The sequence below is a fragment of the Python bivittatus genome, unplaced genomic scaffold (genome assembly GCF_059951505.1).
Source record: "Python bivittatus isolate LINGU-HERP-01145 unplaced genomic scaffold, Pbiv_v1 ctg000850_np1212, whole genome shotgun sequence".
In the NCBI taxonomy this organism is placed as follows: Eukaryota; Metazoa; Chordata; class Lepidosauria; order Squamata; family Pythonidae; genus Python; species Python bivittatus.
The window spans coordinates 38650301-38671578 of record NW_028277112.1 but is presented as its reverse complement, the minus strand read 5'-3'; the positions used below and the strand labels follow the sequence as shown (position 1 = coordinate 38671578).

At 38.2% G+C, this 21278-nt stretch overlaps 1 protein-coding gene across 4 annotated transcripts in view; it reads left to right on the top strand.

Moving 5' to 3' along the window:
- Positions 1-21278, top strand: part of PCSK5 (proprotein convertase subtilisin/kexin type 5) — a 243739-nt gene that overhangs the window by 69656 nt on the left and 152805 nt on the right. For all 4 annotated transcript variants that reach the window (XM_088129839.1, XM_088129838.1, XM_007428170.4 and 1 more), the window contains exons 4-6: positions 3349-3492; positions 9800-9876; positions 17276-17364. In XM_088129839.1, coding sequence (XP_087985965.1) covers positions 3349-3492; positions 9800-9876; positions 17276-17364 — 310 coding nt within the window. The remainder of the gene's footprint in view (positions 1-3348; positions 3493-9799; positions 9877-17275; positions 17365-21278) is intronic.

Sequence of the window (21278 nt, the reverse complement as noted above, 5' to 3'; positions counted from 1 at the left end):
ATTAGGGACTCCTGGACCTGGGAATTTTCTATCTATACTCCTGCATGAGGTAGCACTTTCTCATTCAAGAGTGGTGTGCAATTTGACCAATCTGAAAGAGCAGGTGGCAATTCTGGCCAAAGGGTGAAATTGCACAGCTCTATCAGGTATGCCAGTTGTATTCCTTCCTCGATCAGAAGGCCTTTCAGACAGTCACTCCTGCCCTAGTCACCTCACAGCTTGAATACTGCAATGTGCTGCACATGGGGCTGTCCTTGAAAACCACTCGGAAGCTTCAGCTGGTCTAGAATGCAATGTCTCAGACAATGATAGGCATGCTTTGGTATGCCCAACTGATACCTCTGCTTTGCAAGAGGCACTCATTGCCTAATATATATATATATATATATATTCATATTCATATTCTTATTCTTATTCAAATTCGGTCACTGTCCATCTCACTAGGAAGTGACTTTGGGCGGTTTACAGTAAAAACCAAAAATAAATATTAATTAAAATACAATAAAAATACAATAAAAAACATGTTTCCATAGGTGCTGGTCATCGACTATGAAGCCCTACATGGCATAGAGTCAGGTTATTTGAGGGATCACCTATCACACATGGTTTCTGCCAGCAGAGTTGGCACATCCAAGTCCCTTTGATTAAACAGTGCCACCTATCAGGACCCAGGAACATGCCTTCTCTGTCATGGCATTAACCTATAGAATAAGATCCCTGTCTGTTGATATTCCATAAAGCCTTGAAGCCTTGAAGATCTGGTGGTTCTCCATTGGGATAAGATGGATAGAATCCCTAGTTAGATGTGTTTCTCCTTTTGTTCTATATTGTGTTTTTATTGTTTGTTATATTTTGAGCTGTTCAGAGTCAGTTTGGAGTCAGGCAACCCCTAAATTGAATTAAATAATAATAAATAATAATCAGAAGTATAAAAATAGTGAAGTTAGTTGGTAGAACAAGCCATTTAGGCAAACTCCATATATGGGTGTGCCCTTGCTTAGTGGGATGTGTGAATCTAGTCAATGACTTGGACAGTTTACCTGCTCATATTTTCTGAAGGTACTGTTATTGACTATCCTTTCAGCTTTGTTTTAGTCTGCTTCCTACTGGTGTCAAGTTCTACTTTAAAAATATTGAATAGATTTATGGATAATTGCCTGCAGCCTGAGTGTATTTTGCCTTTTTTGTAAGCACGCATAAGGAAAGCTAGCTAGTGGCAGTAAAGATCTTGCTGAAGAAGCAACAGTTCAGGCAAGGACAGCCTGCTGACATCACAAAAGGAAAAAGAAACTGTCTTCTGGCAGGTTTCCAAATCCTTTCAAGGAAACAGGGCTTATAATCTCACACCCTTTTCTACAACTCAAAGCACAGGGCCGGTCTGAGGCGAAGAGCAGAACTTGTGAGTCATTTCCCTTAGTGAGCTCCTATAGGCAGTTTTTTTTTTCAGTGTAAATAAAACTTGGAAGTCAGGGCACATGGATTTAGGGGTGAAAAACCAAAGGAGGTTTCTGCCTATTTCCCTTTAAGATAAGGGATAGGGGACCTATTCATGGTCATGGCTTTCTTTCTTCAGGAGTAGAATCAGTTCAGGAATCAGTTTCTATGAAATTTGAGGGTGCAAGAGAACATGGGAAGAAGTATTGCTTTAACCTTATGATATATATCCTTTTATTTTAATACCCCTCCAGGGTACAGCTGCTAGGAAAGATTTCCTTATATTGGACTACACTTCTTATAATTATAATCAACTTATATGAACAGGCATCAAGTTGAGGATGGCTATACTGAGGATCAAGAAATCAGTTTTGCACCTATCTCTTTTCTGTTGTCTAAGAAAGGAAGGAAGAGAGAGAGAGAGAGAGAGGTCTTCAGTACTTTGTGGTTTAATACCTTCAGTGACCATAGACTTATCAATGGTCTCACATAATCTGGCTTTAAGAGCCTGAACAACTACAGACTTGATTGTTGGTCTCACAAAATGTATGATAACTTCCTGTTCTTTTAAACCAGAATTGAAAACAATTTAATAAGGCCTCCTTAGCTTCTGTGTAGCATTTTTTAGGAACTTGGAGACTTCATGGAAAGAGAAGGCAGAGAAACAATTCATTTAATTAGCTCATTTTTAATTTGGCAAAAAATCATTAATACAGTACAACTACACATACTGTATTGAGAGAAGTTTTCAATAATCACTTTGGAAAAATGTTAAATAAGCTTATTGATTGTATGAAATTGTACAGAGGAAAGAAATAATAGAGGCCAATTGCTTATCTGCCACCTTTACACATTCCAAAATACTAGCATATTATACTGTATAGAGCTGTGAGTAGAAGCATGAAAGGGGATAGGAAAACAAGAACGAAGGGACTCTGAGAACTCTTGAAGCTAGTATGTGTTGCTATGATACTAGTTCTAAGAATTTATTTTCTCCTTTTTCTGCTTATTCTCCTTGAGTCCAAGGAAGCTGAAGCAAAGCACCACCACTGAGGGCCTCAATGGGATACTCATTAAAAGGGGTCACTTTCTCTGTGGGCTTAAGAGATAGAGTGGGGATAATGAGTGCAGAGTTGTCTGTTTGTTTCTTTATAACTGAACACCATACAAAATAAAAGACAAATGGTTCAATTTTCCTTTAACATAGTCTTCAGAACTTTTGCTATTATAGTCAGCTTCAGTTCAATAAGCTATTTAAACTGCAGGTTTTGCACAGAAATTGTTTTGGTTACAGATTCATCTCCTGCTGATACTGTACTAAACATGCCAAAAACTTTTTTTCATTCCTTTTTTGCAGATATAAAAGAATTTAAATAAGATTCTAGGCAGCCATTTCGTAGATTATACAGTACATAACCCTCTCCTTACTCCCCCATTTATCCCACACATAAGCATGTGTGTGTGTGTGTGTGTGTGTGTGTGTGTGTGTGTGTGTTTCCATGGCTATTTTGTACAGGCATTTGGTCTAGTTTTGCCATGTTGAGTGCTGAAAAAATTCAAACGCATTCCCAAAAGTGTAAGGAATACCCAGAAAAGACCTTTTATAACCATTGGGATGATGTCTGGGGATCTATAATAACAAAATATTGTCTAGTAACTATTCTTTCATGTGATAAGGATTCTCAGAAGAAGTAATGAGTTTGAATCATTTCATTTCATTTACCATTCTTTAAAATTACCTTGCTGCTTGTTAATTAGGACATTGGTTTTCTGTATCCAGTTTAATAAGTCAGTATACTCATCTATTGACAATTTAATTGGTTATGCCAATGAATAGGTTAATATTTCTTTATTTTGCATTTTTGACTAATCACCTACATGCAATCCTTGTTTTGTTCCCTCCCCTTTCTCTAGCATTGCAGTGATAACACACATCTTTGTCAGTCAGATATGAATATTGTTGGTGCCTGGAGGAGAGGTTACACTGGAAAGAACATTGTGATCACCATTTTGGACGATGGCATTGAAAGAAACCACCCAGACTTGATGCAGAATTATGTGAGTGTCCATGGTGCTTCTGACTGCAGAATTTGTTGCTGTTTGATAATACACTGCTGTCCTGTCTGTGGTCCAAAGGCAGTAATAAAACACAAAACACTGATTGTATAGTTGTAAAACATAAGATCTTAAGGGAAACAAGTTGAGAAGCTGAGTTCAAAGCCAGAGGTTGAAATCCAAGAATCCAATCAAACTGAATCTTTAGGCCAAGAAGTAATGAATACAGTATTCAGGGGCAGTTACTATGAAATTCTGAACAATTGAGCTATAACAGTTCAAAAAAGGGGATGAGCAGTAGAGTGAAACCATTAGTTGTTTACATCCCATATAGACTGAGTCCTTAAATATTAACATCAAACTCTCCCTTACTAGCACATACTATACTTCATACAGTTATATCCTGTCTTATAAACCATTGACTATTATTTAATTTATCCTCAACACTTTTTTCCAGAACTCTTACCTATCTACTGAATAAAATCTTAGAATACAACTCCAAGGAGTATTTACTAGAAAGCTATATTCCATCATGAGCTTCTTTATCAATTATCATTTTGAAGAGCAAAATCATATGATAAGTTAATGTGCCACCAATGAATATTTTGTTTCAACTTCAGCACTTTGTTTAGACCAGTTTTTTATACATACATACATACATATATATATATACATATCACTAGCATTTCAGATACAATTCTGGTGTCTTACCTCCTGCCGTCTACCACATTCTTAACTGTAATCTTTATAATGAGGATACATGTTCCTCTTAAGCTCACATTAACCATATTGTTTTTAGACATATTGTTTTAGTGTTCAGACATTACATTTAGCCATAAATCATGGTTTACAAACTATAATGGTTGGGTTCATATAACACATTAAGCCAAAGGCAAGCTAACCACATCACTGGTTTACCACAATGAATGCTTTAGAAGTGATTTTAGGAATATCAGATTCCTAAAATTGCCTAGAGAAAATGTGAAGTGATTGTTTAGTTCTGTGAAATTATCTCTTTTTACAAGTACTACACATGTAGGTAGGTATGTAGATAAATAGAAAGGAAGAATGGGAAGGAGGGATGTATTATAGATTTAATATGCCATAAAAGTTTGTAATAAAAAGTAGATAAATTACAAGCCTTAAGGCACACTTATGCCACACACCTTCTAAAGTAACTCATTCCTACTGTATCCAGTCCCTGAAGACATTCAGTCCTTAGCCGAAAAAAACTCCCACCTCTATTCTAAAATATTGAAGACCATTGAAAAAAATTGTTTTAAACATGTAAGAAAGTTCCTTCTTGATATTTGTTCAGTCCAAGAATGGTTGACTTTCTCTGCCAGAGTTTACTAGTCAGGATACACACAGAATTCAGTAAACAACCAGAAGTCAAAAACCAGAAAAGCTGCTTTAAACCAGAAAGCTGAACTGAGTGGCTTTGAAGCATAATCAGTGATTTTTCCATTGCTCCAGTTCTGGGGCTGTTAGCAGAGGTGTTGTCTAAATAAGGTAGCACAATTGCTTGAATAGTTACTTCTGTTCCACAACATTAAAATTCTCTGCTCCACTCTTTCTTTTTCCCAACCCCCAAGCACAGAAAACCAGTTGCAGTGTTTATTCTATTCCCCCACACCTCCCCACTTATTCAACTATGGGGGAATTAAAGCTTCTTGAAACTTAATAAAAATATAATGTAGGTTGAACTGCACATTGGTCTCTTGTTATGAAGCACACTGTGCAAAAGTAGAAGAGGTGCAGGAAGCACAATGCTTGGGCTACATGGAACTGGAATGTAGACTCAGTTCCCTGATCCAAGATGATATTTCCAGGAAAAGCCAAGAAAAGTTTATAGCAAGTTTGCCCAAACCAACTGGATAACAATCATGGTAGTTATAGTCAATATACAATGTTGTAATTTCATTTCTATGTATGGAGAATACGAATGGAATTTGAGTAATATGTTGGACTCTTCCACACTGACCTGAGTAACTGAGCAATGCGTTTTATCTCCTCATTTAACTCTGCCTATCAGAACAATATTGTCTGGCAAAGCAAGCATTGCTTTAGGCCTCATTCCCTCTCCCAATCTCCCAGTTTCTTGAATGTGGCCTGCCACAAAACTTAACTTGATTCTTGCTTTTCCTAATGGAATTATACAAATGCTAGCAACACAAATGCTAGCAACATAACTGGTCTTAAATTCAGCTCAGCACTTGGAATATACTCTCTTTAAAAGTCTGAATGATTTGAACAAGTAGAAGGTTGTCAACAATGAATAAATGGATACCAAGCTGACAGTTACAGGCTTTCCTCTTTTTAAGGCAAGGCTACGAATGTTACTTTCTCTGTGGTTTTCCAATCTCCCTGGCAATGTATCTCACCGTGCCAGCTACTTCTGTTGCCTCTGCTTAATAACTAACTGTGCCTGCAAGCTACAACCTGCCATTGATGAGGGGTCCTTTCCAGGGCAGCCCAAGTTTGCCAATTAACTATGCCAACCCTCCAGATATCAACAAAATCCAATGATCATACATAACAAGCTGCATCATCTCACCAGGCCAAGTCAGTGAGCATTCTTTAATGTCATCCTACAAAAAGCAAGCTGAAAAAGAAAAACTTATTTTTGTAATCAGTTCATGAAAATTATTTTTAATTTGGGATAGGACATTTGCTGAATTGGTTCAGTGCAACTCAGGCTCTTTCCTGATTAATTTGAAAGCTGTTATATTTTTTCCCCTCATTTCTGCTATTTCTCTTAATAGAGATGGAGGGGGGATATTTAAAGATAAATTAGACAGTATTTTACACTGAAAGTGTTCTGCACTTACTATTTTAAACTGAATATTCTAACACTGGAACAGGGAAAATATTATTTCTCATGCTACACCCACTGCATACCCTTAAACTCTGTTTCAGACAGTCCACACAGAGTAGAATATGGGAGCATGGAAAGTGCAGCAAAGGGAAAGAATAATGCTTCCACAGACATGATAGGATCTATCAGCAGAAATAATGTTTTCAATTTCACCCTACATCAAGGGCATCCTTGGGAAGGGAGAGTGAATCATATGCATCATGACATAATTTTCATCATTCTTGCAATGACATCATGATGCACGTGACATCATTGTAGCTTTTATTGGATTCCTATGCTCTATATATAAGGTACCTAGAATCATTTGAACTGAAAAAAATTATATTGTCTTAAATATAGATGAAATTTAAAGCAACAAATAGGTATGAACAGAGCTTCAAAGGAATTCTTCAGTTTGATCAAGCATCACTCAAACCAACCCATCAAAGCAAATTTTGAATTGAAACAGGGTTGTCCTTTGAAGCAGCAAATCAAACCAAGTGACTATGAAATGCTTTATAGCCTTTTGAAACTTGCTACATATTCAATGGCATTTCTCCTCATTCTGAATTGTTACAGGCAATATACAACATTGCAACTTGTTTTCCATACCTGGACATGCTGTGATAGCCTTCCTGACATTTGACATGAGCAGCCAATCACTGAGTTGATTGATTCATTATGTGCCATCAAGTTGTTTTCAACTCCTAGTTGAACCCACATAGATAGACCTTCTCCGTGACAATCTATCCCTAACCTGTTTTTTCAGGTCTCCCAATGGTGCGCTCATTGCCACTGTGACTGACTCCACCTACCTTGCTGCTGGTCGTCCTCTTCTTCTCTTTCCTAATCACTGAGTTGCATCACCTTATTGTACTGTGTGCTATTAGAACTCTTCAGAAATGGCAGTGCTTTGTGCTTTATTCACTTTCTCATCTCTCAGCAGTTTTAATCTGGCCAGTTGCAAGATTTCACTTACAGCCATTTTGATGCTTTCTCATTATAACTGATGACATTTTTAAAAATTGAATTTCAAACTATTTTGAATTGGTTTGCCCTCAACTACTGAATCACAAACTCAAATTAAATCATGCCCTCCTTGAATCTCAAATCTTTAGCATGAGTCAAATCAGGCCTGAACTGCACAGGCATACAAGCTGCCATCTCATTCTACTCTATCAGTACTGGAGTAAAAAAACAGCTGTTTTCTACAGGGTAAAGTGGAGAAAATAAAATCATATGTTACATACACTACACTCCCTAACAATATGAAAATGTATAATTTAATAGCTGTTGCTAATAAAGATATCATTTTCAAAGTGGGCTTACAATTGAAGTTATGTTTACAAATACGTTATCAACACATGGAAATATTTCCTTAAGGCAAGTAATGTTCTCTTAGAGTCACTTAAATAGCTATGTCTTTTAGCAAGAATAAAGGTAATTCAGGTTGGAAATAAAATATGTGATGAAAAGGATTTAAATGAAGAAGCTTGAAGTGGAGTAATTAGAATCACATAAAACTTATTTTAATTAAAACAATTATTTTTTTCATAAATCAGAAGTAATTGCTGAAATACAGGAGTTGCAACACATGGGCCGTATACAACCCTTCCCCCCCCCTTCATTCTCTGCAGCCTGCATATGCTTGATCCATCCATGCCATGTTACCGCCAACAGCTGGCATGCACTCACTTGTCCCCAGCACCTCATTCACAACTTTTCCTTCCAAACATGCATGAAGGCTTTCTATAGAGGGGATGGGCAGATAGGCAGGGATCACAAATACGAAGAATCTCCCTCAATCCACTTCCCTCAGCCCACCTAGGAGAAGTCACTAGGGATAACTGTGGAAGATAGACAAGCTGGACTGCCCAGGATTAGCATCTAAGGCTTTGGATGTGCACCAGGTTACTGGGCTAGAGAAAGACTGGCCAGCAGAGAGAAAGTTGAGGTTGCCATCACTGCTGCATCCTGTTTCTTACAGGAATTGCAGCTGTCTGGCTGCTGGGGAAAGCAGAAGCAATGGCTTCAGCTTCCCCATTTGCTCACTGCAAAGAGGTTGGGTGGGTGGGAGGAAGAGGAGGAGGGAGATGAAGCCACAGTGAGGCTGCCAGGACTAAGGCATCACCTCATCACTAGATTGGTAGCTATGGGTTCCCCAGATGTGTGCCTTTCTTTGGGTTCTTCTTTGGCAAACCTCCTCTTTGGCAAAAAGAAAACCAGAGCTGGGAAGAGGAGCAAATTGTGCCACTCTTTGTATACCTTCCTTTATAAGTTTAACACTTGGGCTTTGAGGGAACAAAGCTATCATGTGAAAGAGTCCCTACATTCCAAAAAGAAAGGAAAAAAGAATAATCAGAAGTAAATGTGAGATACCATCCCAAGCACCCTTCCCCCAATGTGGGGTTATTTATTTATTTAACAAATTTATATGGCCACCCAACTCACACACAGGCAGCTTACAAAGTAAAATCCCCAATACAAAAACCTATCAACACCCACCCCCCACAGTGGCCAAAAACACAATCAACACAATGTATTTATTTAACAAATTTATATGGCTGCCCAACTCACACAGTGTTGATGGAAGAGGTGAATAGGAACTAGAGAGTTGTCTTGGTGAAAGGGACCCCAATGTAGCTTAGCAGCTTTCTGTAGGAGAGATTGATCCTGTAAGGCAAAAACTGGAAAAAGCCTCTTTGGGGCTACTATTGGCACTAAGGAGGCAAAAGCAAACTGCAACGACCTTGGGTAAGGTACCTGTCAAATGTGGTGGTGGAGTGTGTGCAAAATTCTGAGCTTGTTCCACTTTTGCCTCTAGAAGCAAAAGGCTTGGAAGCTTGACCAGGGTCAGTGGGAAGGGGAGAGGAATAAATATGTTTTCATTAGAAACTAAAGCTTCCTTCTGAAAGAGAGATTGTCTATAGTGGTCAACCTACAGCCTTTCTAATGATGCTAGAATGATGTCTAATGCTTCTAAAATACTTCTAGAATGCTTCTAGAATGATTCTAATGCTTCTAATGATGTCAGCATCCATCATACTTGGCCGGATTAGTTGAGATTGCTGGGAGTACAATACCCCACCACCAAGAGACCCACACAATATAGATTAAAATGTAATTATTAAAAATAAATAGCTTCTATATTAATGGATGACATGTCTTCAGTGTTGCAGTCCTCAGAGTGTGAATTAGTCCTCGTGTGGTTGTCATGATGGTTTGATTTTGAGACCTCTGCTTTGAGAACAATTCTATATACTAAACACAACTGAATTGTTAGTTTTGGACAAGCAGCCAACACAAAACCACAGGAATTTTAGTTAAACTAATTACATGCCTGTAGAAACCTGCTGAGGAATATATGAATATATGAATTTAGATGAATCAATAGCTAATTAATGAGGTTCTGCTGTCCCTTCTCTTTCCATCTCAATTCACTGTTGGTTGCAGGACCCAGATGCCAGTTTTGATGTCAATGGTAATGATATTGACCCCATGCCTCGGTATGATGCCAGCAATGAAAACAAGTAAGTCCAGTGATCTATATTCTATAGATACATAATTTAGATATCAAATCCATAGATTTTAAATTCAGATGTGCTTATGGGTAAATTATATTGCATATACTTTATTTTTAGATAGATATACAGGTGAAACTCGAAAAATTAGAATATTGTGCAAATGTTCATTTATGTCAGTACGGCAACTCAAAAGGTGAAACCAATATATGAGATAGATGCATTACATGCAAAGCGAGATATGTGAAGCCTTACTTTGGTATAATTGTGATGAATATTTTCTCCTCCCATGCTTTGTGCATAGTTATATATTCACATGGAACAAGATTCTAACTTGGCTTATCAGGTTTTGCCATAATTATTGTATAAAATGAAGCAACAAAGCTTACTGCAAATAATTTTATCATGATGATAGCTCTGAAGAGCCAGAATAATATTATCATTTAGGATTTTGTGCTCGCCTAGCTGCTTTCACATATTCTCATAAGCGTATGTCAGAAGTTTTAGGACTTGGACCATAACTCATCAAAATATTGATAGATGCCCAATATGTGTATGTTTGTATTACCTCAGTTTAGCTAAGTTAATGTGTGTGGTGATATACCTGACTTAAATTGTGCACTGTTCCTTCTTTCTCCAAATTCCATCTTTGTAATATTAAGTAGCAAGTTGTTCATAGCTTCCTGTTATGATGAATGGAAACAACTAAAAACAGTGTTGGACTGGCACTGGGGAAACCCACATTAAATCTCTATCACTTTCAGCCCAATCTACTTCACAGGGCTTTTGTGGCAAAAGTAGGAAGGGGGAACACTATTTATGTCACTTTGCACTCCTTAACGAGAGGTGGGATATAAATCACATACGTACATATAGGCAGCCTATAATGGCTGTAACTTTGTCTGGAAAATTATCATATTCTGTAGATAATTCTGTAAGATTAATATCTAGTGTGATTTCTGGTACTTTTGAGTTACCTGTATCACAGTCCTGGTCCCTGACAGGTTGCCAGGCATCAGTATCAAAAGTATGTCCTCACTCTTCAAATATCCCAACCAAAGGCTCATTTTGATAATGAACACATGTCAGATTCGGTGGATACATGAAAAGATTAAACAGTTACCATTTAATGTACTGTGGCGATTTGGCATATATTGTTATTATTGATTACATTTGGAACAAGCAAATGATTATCCTGCAGGGATTCAATTTTAAGAATATTTACATTACTGCTTCATTATTTGGAATATATAGTTACAATATATTTTACATTATATTATAGTTATTATATTATAGGTTCTGGGTGCAGTCCAAGGTGCTGATTACCACCTATACAGCTGTACTTGGCATAGGGCTAGGATACTTGTGGGACTCCCTATCTCCAATCATTTCTGCTTGAAGCAGTGATCAGCTTTCAGGCTGGATGGCCATGGTCTAGTTTTCCTTGTTTGCCAGCAACTGTGGCTAGCATCTTCAGAGGCAGCTTGAGTTGTTTTGTGGCATACTGCTTGGCAGCTCACAGGCGGCTGAAATGGGCTGAGATCTTGGTCATAGGAGTCCAAGAAAGCTGGTTGCTGACTGGTTCCTTGTCTGATGGTCCATTTTCTTCAAATCAGCTTATGCAAACCCTCATATGCAAAGACTTCACTGAGCTGAAACCAGTGTCACGCTCCTATGTCCACACAGTCCCAAGTGGCTTGCATACATCTTTGCAACCAACGCTGACTAATCTTCAGCTCAGCTGCTCTTTAAAAGGATCGTTGCAAAAACAATGGCTAGAAACTTCTGCTTCACCCTACTTGCCTGTTTCTCAGAATTCCCCCTCTTTACTGGTCTCCTGATATTCCACCCAGATTCATAGTCAACAGCAGGAAGTAGTAATTGTTTAGAAGATTAAATAAATCATCTCATAATTTGCTTTATACTGTAATCCTATGAAAGTCCACTCTGAGGTAAGATTCATTGTGTACATTGAATCTTATTGACTCTTATTCAGTTTTAATAATTTTAATCTATATATTAAATAGCTAAAGCTGTAGATGAATAACCAGTTCTTTAGTTTGACTAAATATATTTAGTAATATATAAATGTCTTTCTACCCTCACATAAGACAGTAGCATTGAGAGAAAACTAAGTAACGAGTTAGCAGTTAAGTGGCTGGATAGTTAATCTTTTGGAAGAATTATATACAGATTATATTATTAGTCAGAAGAATTAAATATGCAATTTAAAATGTTAAAATTACAATCTAGAAAAAAATTTCAGGAAATATATACATCTATTTTGTCTTGTGCCTTTCATTAAGCAGATCTAATTTCTAATCAGACATCTAATTTCTCTTTAAAATCTCAGTAAGTGACTGCACTTTACCAACCTTATTAATCAAATTTCAGCTGTTTAGTAGTTAGATGAGAGACCACCAGGGAATACCAGGGTTATAGGCTAGACCAGGAAACTGGAGGGAAAAAAAAAACACTGTGAAAGGAGGCGGTGGCAAGTCACATCTGTATTACTAGCAGAAGAATGATGTGAGCATTTCTGTGAAATCACTAGAATTTGAGCTTTGCTTGAATATTTTTTCCCTCTCTTTTCAGAAATAAAGTCTCAGGATGACAGAATACACATTTAACCATCAGATATAGATTCAATTTATTTTTAATTTTTCTGAGAAAAAGAGGTGTAGCTACTTGCTGTTTTGTATTAGATTAACATGCATTCTTTCCAGGAAACCAGCAAGGAAATTTTCATTCATACTTGGGATTGGGTAGGTCTAAGCTCACATATTGTTTTATTATTTCAGTATTATTACTTGAACAATAGTTGGAGAAGAGTTGCATGTTTTCACTTTATAAATCATCTCCTAGTTTTACTTATGAATCTAATTTCAATTTATTTATTCCAAGTTCTGTCCTGAACATTTGGTGTATGGAGTCCAACCAAGCTCAGAGAGCACCATGGCTCCTACAGTTCAACCCTGAGCTACATATATTCTCTTCTATTACATTCTGTGTATCTGGGAGCTCACAGTTGATTGTTAGGCTTTTTTAAAAAACATCATTTAATATAATGCATTCTTTTAATTGAGGTAGATCAAATCTGCTCCCATAATTTGAATAGATTCATTTTTCATCCAAAGTAACAGCCATTAAAACTCTCAAACTCTATTAGAAAAAGAAATGAAATCTGCAACGACGTGCAATATGTGCACACCACATAAAGCAATACAGCTCCAGATGTCCTGGAACAAAGTCTTTTAGTACTATTAATGTGTCTCGATAAATGTGATTTTCAGAATTTGGAAAAAGAGCATTTCCACTATACTTTAGTCTTTCACGTTGTAACAAAATACCAGAAACTCTTAATCTTGGAACTAATAAAACTATTTTAAAAATATGAGGGTCAGTTCTAGAGATGAGAAAGATCTCTTTTCACACATACAGATGACTGCAACAGAGGATTTTTATTTATTTTTTCTTCTTTTGAGGAAGCATTGGGAAAAAGTTATATGCGTGCAATTTAGTTGGATCCTGTTTTCTTTTTTCTTACTGCATAGAATTTGAACTTTAATTCACTCAAAGCCTTAGCAGTTGTTACATTATTCTTGCCAATTAAATAACAACAACAATGATCAGCTGTGTGGGAGCATAATGTGAAGCTACCCATAGCTCCACTTTCTTTATTTTACGCATTAATGACAGTGGATATTAATGTGTACTTAACTGCTTCCACAAAGTGGCCTGCAGGAGGCTAACATTGCTTTTTTACTACTGAATGTGGAAAAGTATAGGTAAAAACAACAGTTTGGGGTGTCTGTTTATTCATTATGCAATTTTAGAAAAACATCTGTATTTTTTTCTGATTCCCCATAACTAAACTTGTTCAGTCTGTTTATATTTGTAAATAAAACACTTTCTCTGCCTTCTTATATACAGCAAAGGAAATGTAACCAGAATTCATCATGAACACCGGATTAAGATTAGGAAAAGGAATGTTTAGCAACTTTAAAATACTAATATCCAAGGACAGAAAGTTTTTATCTGTTCATCATTAGCAACACTTCTACTTTGGACATGCCTGCCCATTCTTTTCCTTTCTATCTTGTTTGAAACATCTTTATTACTAGGTGTATTATTAAGAACTATGGCAGCATAGTTTTCATAAATTGTAAATAAAGCCATGTTCTTTTTATTGTGTGTGTTGTTGCTACTTCCAAGGAAGTTATCATCCAAAGCAGCAGGTGGATGCAGTAGATGAGCAGAGAGGACAGAAGAAAATAACATATAATCCCTTGAAATTCTTTCAACACAGCTGCACAAACATTGCTGACGTACTTGGGGTAGATGGCTAATAACATGAACATTTGTAACTTAGTTTTGCCAGCATTCTTTTATTCCACAGCATAGGAAGCATCACATTTTCGTGTTTTGTTTAGCGTATTATGTGGGAATACCTTTATTGCAGAAAGCGCTTGAAAAATAATAACATCAGCATAAGAGAACATTGATCTTTGCTATGGACTAAGTTTATTTATAATATTATTATGAGCTTTATTCATGTTGCCAACAAGATCACTAGTTTTCTGGTTAATCTAATAGGAAATATTTGCCTCTACAGTCTAATCATTCATCACTACATCCCTTTTTACTCTTCAGCTTTTTCATTTCTTATTCCTCAGATGAAGTTTCCTGTATGTTGAAGGGGCTTAAACTCACTAGCAAATTTCAGGGACAGACAGAAATTGAGTAAAGCTGTGCTTCTAAAAAAAAAAAACAACTTTCAAAAGACACTGGAGTGTCAGACATCAAGAGCTGTAGAACTGAAATTGAGGAAAGATTGTGGAGGAAGAAGGGATATTCAGTATAAACCTCAGTGAAGAACGAGGGATAGAATATAGTGAGCAGCTTTGAAACAACAATAATATCCTGTGAGGAAATTATAAGTGTGTGCGTGTTTGTGTATGTATTGAAAACAGATTAGAGTACTCCATTAAGAATGCTATTATTATGTTCTAAATTATGGATGAACACATCTGAGAGACTTGATTTTAATCAATTTCTCATATTTTTATTATATATTATCCTCTTTCAGAATACTTGCAATTCTTTAAAAGAAGCCTACACAACATTCAAACATATTTTTATTAATATATGTGTTTTCCTAATAAGCATATATTTTGTAAGATTGTTTCCCAATATTGCATGAATTAGTTTATTGATACTTTAATTTTTGTGGAATACTTTCTCCTAAATTCATACAATATGTAAACAAGCAAAAGGGGTAATTACTTTGTAAAAATTGTCCCTTATGAATAAGATAATTCAGAAACACATTGGATATTACACATTCCTGCATATATATATCCTTTTGATATCCTTTGAGATTTGAGTTCTCCAGCTTGTTTTAGTATAGAAGTGTGTACATTGCACTTACAGGCTCAAAGTTTTGATTACACTTTGAAGTGCACAAAATTTCATTACTACAAAAAGACTGCATTGATTAATTCTACATAATTTGTTTCATATAGAAAACTGATTTTGTTTACTATTTGGTTACATTAATATAGATTTATGACTGTATATTACATTAATTTTAACTGAGTGTTGAGGCACAACTACAAAATTGATATAACTGATTTTATGAGGAAAGTATGCAAATCTTGTATACTCCCTATATTTTTCAAATCCTTTTTTTTAGTACCATCATTGTACTTCAGTACACTTCTGCTATTTCTTCCGATTATGTTTATCTGTTAATAATAAATAAAAGGGAGAAAAAGTAAGAGAGCAAAACAAATATATCACACTAATATATATTTTAAGACATAAATTCCTACTGTAACATTCAAGATTTTAACCAGAATCCAACATCAAATAGAGAAGAGACAGGAATGGCATATATGATTCTCCAGGTCTGAGTTACTAAAAGTTCAAATGAAAGAGATGTGCATAGAGGAGATAGTTACTGGATAACTATACTGTTATAATATTGCCCACCAGCCATAACTGGGCCAGTCTGCACAGTGCTTTGTGGTCTCTGTACAATTCTAAATCTATGGGTATTATGCTTGTACAAAGTTTAGCTTAAAAAAATATTAAAGCTGAAGTAGATCACATAGTCAGGAAGCTGTGCCTCTTAGTTCCTTTCCAGCCACCACAATACTCTTCATGGGTGATAGAGATTAAAACCATTGTACAATCTTGTATTATAAACTAAAGCATTTTTTTACAGAATGTCTATGAGCTTAATTACCACCTGACCTGCATAAAAGCAATTTCCTAAACTGCCTGATAATGGTTTTTTATCTCATCAATTCCCTGTGTTCTTATATCATGCTGTGTTTCTGCTACATTTGAATAAACATTTATTGATTAAAAATATAGTCATAATTGCAATCATAAAGTTGTCTTCAGTGGGAAGATAAGAATTTATGACAAAGAAATAGTTGAAATAAATTCTGAGCATAAAGCTTCATATATATACCTAACTGTTAAGTGTGTAAAATGCTTAAATAATACTTTTAAAAAAATATGACAAAATCTAAGCATTAATAGCCTAAAATGTTGTACACTGCCCAGAGTTGCCTGTGGTGAGATGGGCAGCTATATAAATTGGAAAAAAAAAAATTAGGGCTGTGCAAAGCTTTGAAGTAATTCTTTGTTTCAATGAACTTTAGAAGCACAGCCTCTGTAAAAGGGAAAGGAGATGTCTCAGGTCAAAGAGAAGAACTTGTCTACTATTGTGGGAAGATAACGCAAAGACATTACAGCCTTCTGGTGGGGGGGGGACGGGCAGGGCAGGGTAAGAAACAGAAAGTCAGCTTTGGATTGGCCAGAGAATGCTCTGGGAAACAGAAGAAAGCACTCTGAGTCCTTTTATATATTAAGATGCTTCTCTATAAATCAGTATTGTTCAGTTGTCTTATTTGGCATCAATCTGCCTGCAGTAAAATTTGACCATTAGTCTTGTCTTGATTCCTGAAGAAACCAAGACTTCTTTCTAAGGAAGTCCTTGAGAAAAAAGGAATTCTAAGTGCAAAATAAAGTGGCCACATCTCACCTCACTAGGCTTCAGAGCCCCTGCCAGGCTTCTCCTGCATAGCTCACTCTATGAAAGAAAGGTGAGAGGAACCTTCTTCAGTGAATGATAAAGTGCTTCCACGCTTTGACCCAGACCCAGGCCAGCCTTGGAATGCCCTGGCCTGAAGATGTTAGGCTGGAGAACACTGAAATTGTTTCAGTGAGGCAAACTGGATCACTTCTTTGCTTCATCAAAGTGAATTACTTCATCCCCACAGTACAAATAATTTCACAGTATAAACCAGCTTGTTTCATATTTGCCTGTTGACTATTAAAAATACTTCTGTTGGCAGTAATGTTACTTAATTTAAGATATTTCTTCTTCCCATAGGCATGGAACACGTTGTGCTGGAGAAGTGGCAGCTACAGCAAATAACTCACACTGTATAGTAGGAATTGCATTTAATGCCAGAATTGGAGGTAAGTGCAATTATTATTAAAAATAATATTATTTAAAAATTAATAGCATAATATATAAGTGGAAGGAAGTCACTCTGTTCAATAAGCATGCCAGTTATCCCTGGTAAGTATGTGTATAGCTATAGTGTTAAATAAAAAAAAAATCCCCTCTCACCCCTATGGGTGGTATTTGTCTTCCTCAATCTCGGGTCCTCTACCAGAGGCCTGGGAGTTTGAGGGTTCTGCGCAGTATCTTAGCTGTTCCTAGCACTGCACTCTTCTGGACAGAGAGCTCTGATGTTGTTCCTGGGATCTGTTGGAGCCATTCTCCCAGCTTAGGAGTCACAGCCCCGAGTGCTCTTACCACCACTGGGACCACTTTAGCCTTTACTTTCCACATCCTCTCTATTTCCTCCTTCAGGCCCTGGTACTTCTACAGCTTCTCATGCTCCTTCTTCCTGATGTTGCTGTCACTTGGCACTGCTACATCTATCACTACCGCTGTCTTCTGGTCTTTGTCTACTACCATGATGTCTGGTTGATTGGCCAGTACCTGCCTGTCCATCTGGATCTGGAAGTCCCACAGGATCTTAGCCTGTTATTTTCCATGAACTTCTGTGGAATCTCCCATCTGGACTTGGGGGGTCTAGCCCATACACTGTGCAGATGTTCTTGTACACAATGCCAGCTACTTGGTTGTGCCATTCAGTATATGCTGTTCCTGCCTGCATCTTACACCCTGCCACTATGTGTTGGACTGTCTCTGAGGCCTCTTTGCACAATCTGCACCTTGGGTCCTGTCTAGTGTGGTAGACCCCTGCTTCTATGGATCTGGTGCTTAGTGCCTGTTCTTGTGCTGCTATGATCAGTGCCTCAGTGCTGTCTTTTAGTCCAGCCCTTTCCAGCCAATGTCAGCCACCTCAACTATCTGTCAATGGTACATCCCATGCAGGGGCTTGTCTTGCCATGGTACTTCCTCCACTTGAACTTCCTCGCATGTCTGCTGCTGCCTGAGGCATTGTCTCAGCAGCTCACCTTTGGGTGCCATCTTACTGATGTAATCCTGGATGCTCCGGGTTTCATCCAGGATAGTGGCTTTGACACTCATCAGACCCCGCCCATCCTCTTTGCAGCTAGTGTACAATCTCTGGGTGTTGGACTTGGAGTGCAGACCTCCATACATTGTGAGGAGCTTCTGAGTCTTCACATCGGCAGCCTCCATGTCTTCCTTTGGCCAGCTTACTATACTGGCAGGGTACCTGATGACTGGCATGGCGTACATGTTGATGGCATGGATCTTGTTCTTCCCATTGAGCTGGCTCTTCAGGACCTGTCTTATCCTTTGATGGTACTTGGATGTTGCTGTCTTCCTTGCCTCTCATCATGGTTCCCATGTGACTGTGGGACACCAAGGTATTTATAGCTGGTCTCTATGTCTGCTACGTGGCCCACTGGTAGTTCCACTCTTAACTACCTTCCCTCTCTTTACTATCATCCTGCCATACTTCTCCAATCCAAATGATATCCCAATGTCCTTGTTGTAGACCCGTGTCAGGTGGATCAGTGAGTTGGTGTCTCGTTCACTCTTAGCATACAGCTTGATGTCATCCATGTAGAGGAGGTAGCTGGTGGTGATTCCACTTTTGAACTTGTCCCCATATCCAGTTCTTGTGATTATCTGGCTGAGGGAGTTTAAGCCTATGCAGAACAGCAGTGGGGACAGTGCATCACCCTGGTATATGCCGCACTTGATGGCCACTTGTGCAAGCTGTCTTGAGTTGACTTCCAGTGTTGTCTTCCACAGTCCCATTGAGTTCTTGAGGAAGGTTCTTAGTGTCCTGTTGACTTTATATAGCACCAAGCATTCACAGATCCATGTGTGTGGCATTGAGTAATAGGTTTTCCTGTAGTCAATCCAGGCTGTGCTCTGCCTAGACCTTGAGTTTCGGGTGACTGCTCTATCTATGAGTAACTGGTGTTTTGAACCTCTGGTGTTGTTCCCAATGCCCTTCTGAGCTGTGCTCATGTACTGGCCCATATGGTCTTGTAGCTTGGCAGCTAGGATGCCTGATAGAACTTTTCATGTTGTGAGGAGGCAGGTTATTGGCCAGTAGTTGGATGGTGCTGTTCCCTTGTGAGGGTCTTTCATGATCAGCACTTGACCTTTTGTTAGCCAGTCTGGGTGGGAGCCTGCTGCTAGCAGTTGGTTCATCTGTGCTGCTAGGCGTTCATGCACTGCTGTTAGTTTCTTTAGCCAGTAGGTGTGGATCGTGTCCGGGCCAGGTGCTGTCCAGCTTTTCATGTTCTTGACCTGCTGTTGGATGTCTGTTACTATGATGGTGACTGGTTCCTGTTCTGGGAGATTGCTGTGGTCTGCTTTCAGGTCCTGCAGCCACTTTGCACTGGTGTTATGTGTCTTCTCTTTCTCCCATATGTTCTTCCAGTACTGTTCAGTTTCCGCTGCTGGTGGCTCAGCTGTTACTGTGTGGTTGCACTGCAGTTGGGAGTACACTTTGGAGAATTTATCTTCTTGGCCTCTGCTTCTCTAGTGTATCTCCTTAGCCTGGCAGCCAGTGCTGTGAGCCTTTGTTTAGCAGTCTCTAGGGCTTCAGATGGAGTCACTCCCATATATTTTTTCAGTAGCCGAGTCTTATCCTTAATCTCCACACCCTTATGTAGTTCCACCAGCTGACTGACTTCTCTCCGAGTTGCCTTATCTTAGCCTCCAAGCTCATTTTCCAGGGTGGGTATGTACTGCTGTTCTTCTTGATCATGTAGCCAAGCATTTCCAGGATTACAGTGGCTGTAGCGTATACCAGTTCATTGGTTTCAGTTATGGTGGTAGTAGGGATTGTCTGGAGGGCTTTTTGGCATCTTCTAGCATACTATCTAATGGTACTTCTCCACTGAGCCTTGGTAATCGGACTCGAGTATTGACTGCAGCTAGTTTATCATGATCTTATGCCTCATATCAGCTGGTGTGCTCTGTAATGGAAGGGGTGGCAGTGACATTCCAGCTTCAGGTGTTGGCTGCACATCCAGTTGTTCTTCCAGGTCTGCTTGAGTCCGGGTTGTAATGTGGAGTTGGTCTATCTCAAGTTGTGAGAGCAGCTTCCTCTTCACTATGTTGAAGTGCTGGGTAACTAGTTGTTTCTCAGTTAGTGTGGATGTAGGCCTTCTGTCTATCCATAGTTCTCTCATACGTTTCATATATCCTCTCTCATTAGGTCTGCTGTTGTAGTAGCATTCCATCAATTCCAAGTTCTCTTGTCTCATCCATGTATGGTTTGTTCCAGTAGCCCACTTAACATCAGATTGTCCTGATTCCCCAACATCTGATGCGGACTTTGTTAATTCGGGTGACTTCCGAGCTGGCATGACTCTCTTAATTCGTGTCACTCTCATATTTGTGGTAGGCAGGTGAAGCATTAGGGAGTCTTTGCCCAAGGACCCCTACTGGTAAGGTAGGTACCAGCCGGGATTTGAACCCCGGTCCCCTGCATCAAAGGTGGTGTTCTAACCACTACGCTATCCAGCTGCTGTATATATATGTGTGTATACACACACACACACACACACACACTCTACATGGCATTTTTATGTGTGTATTTTTGCATTTAACTATAACATAAAGGTGCTTGACCACAACTGATAAGCATTGTTTTTGTGATGGCATATGTTCTTTGAGAAAAAATATCTCTACTCTGGACAAAGATGACTGGCTATAGTATGTTACTTTTATCTCCCTTCTACAACTTTTAGGGCTGTATAGATCTTTGAGGGGATGAATTGCTTCAACAAAGTCTTGCAAGAAGCTTCATGAAGTAATGTGGCCTCTCACTTCTAATAGTGAAGTGATTCACTCTACTTTGAGGTCTTCTCTGCAGCCTTCTCTGGCATTTAAAATAGTTGGTATCTTCTGTGCATGCATACAA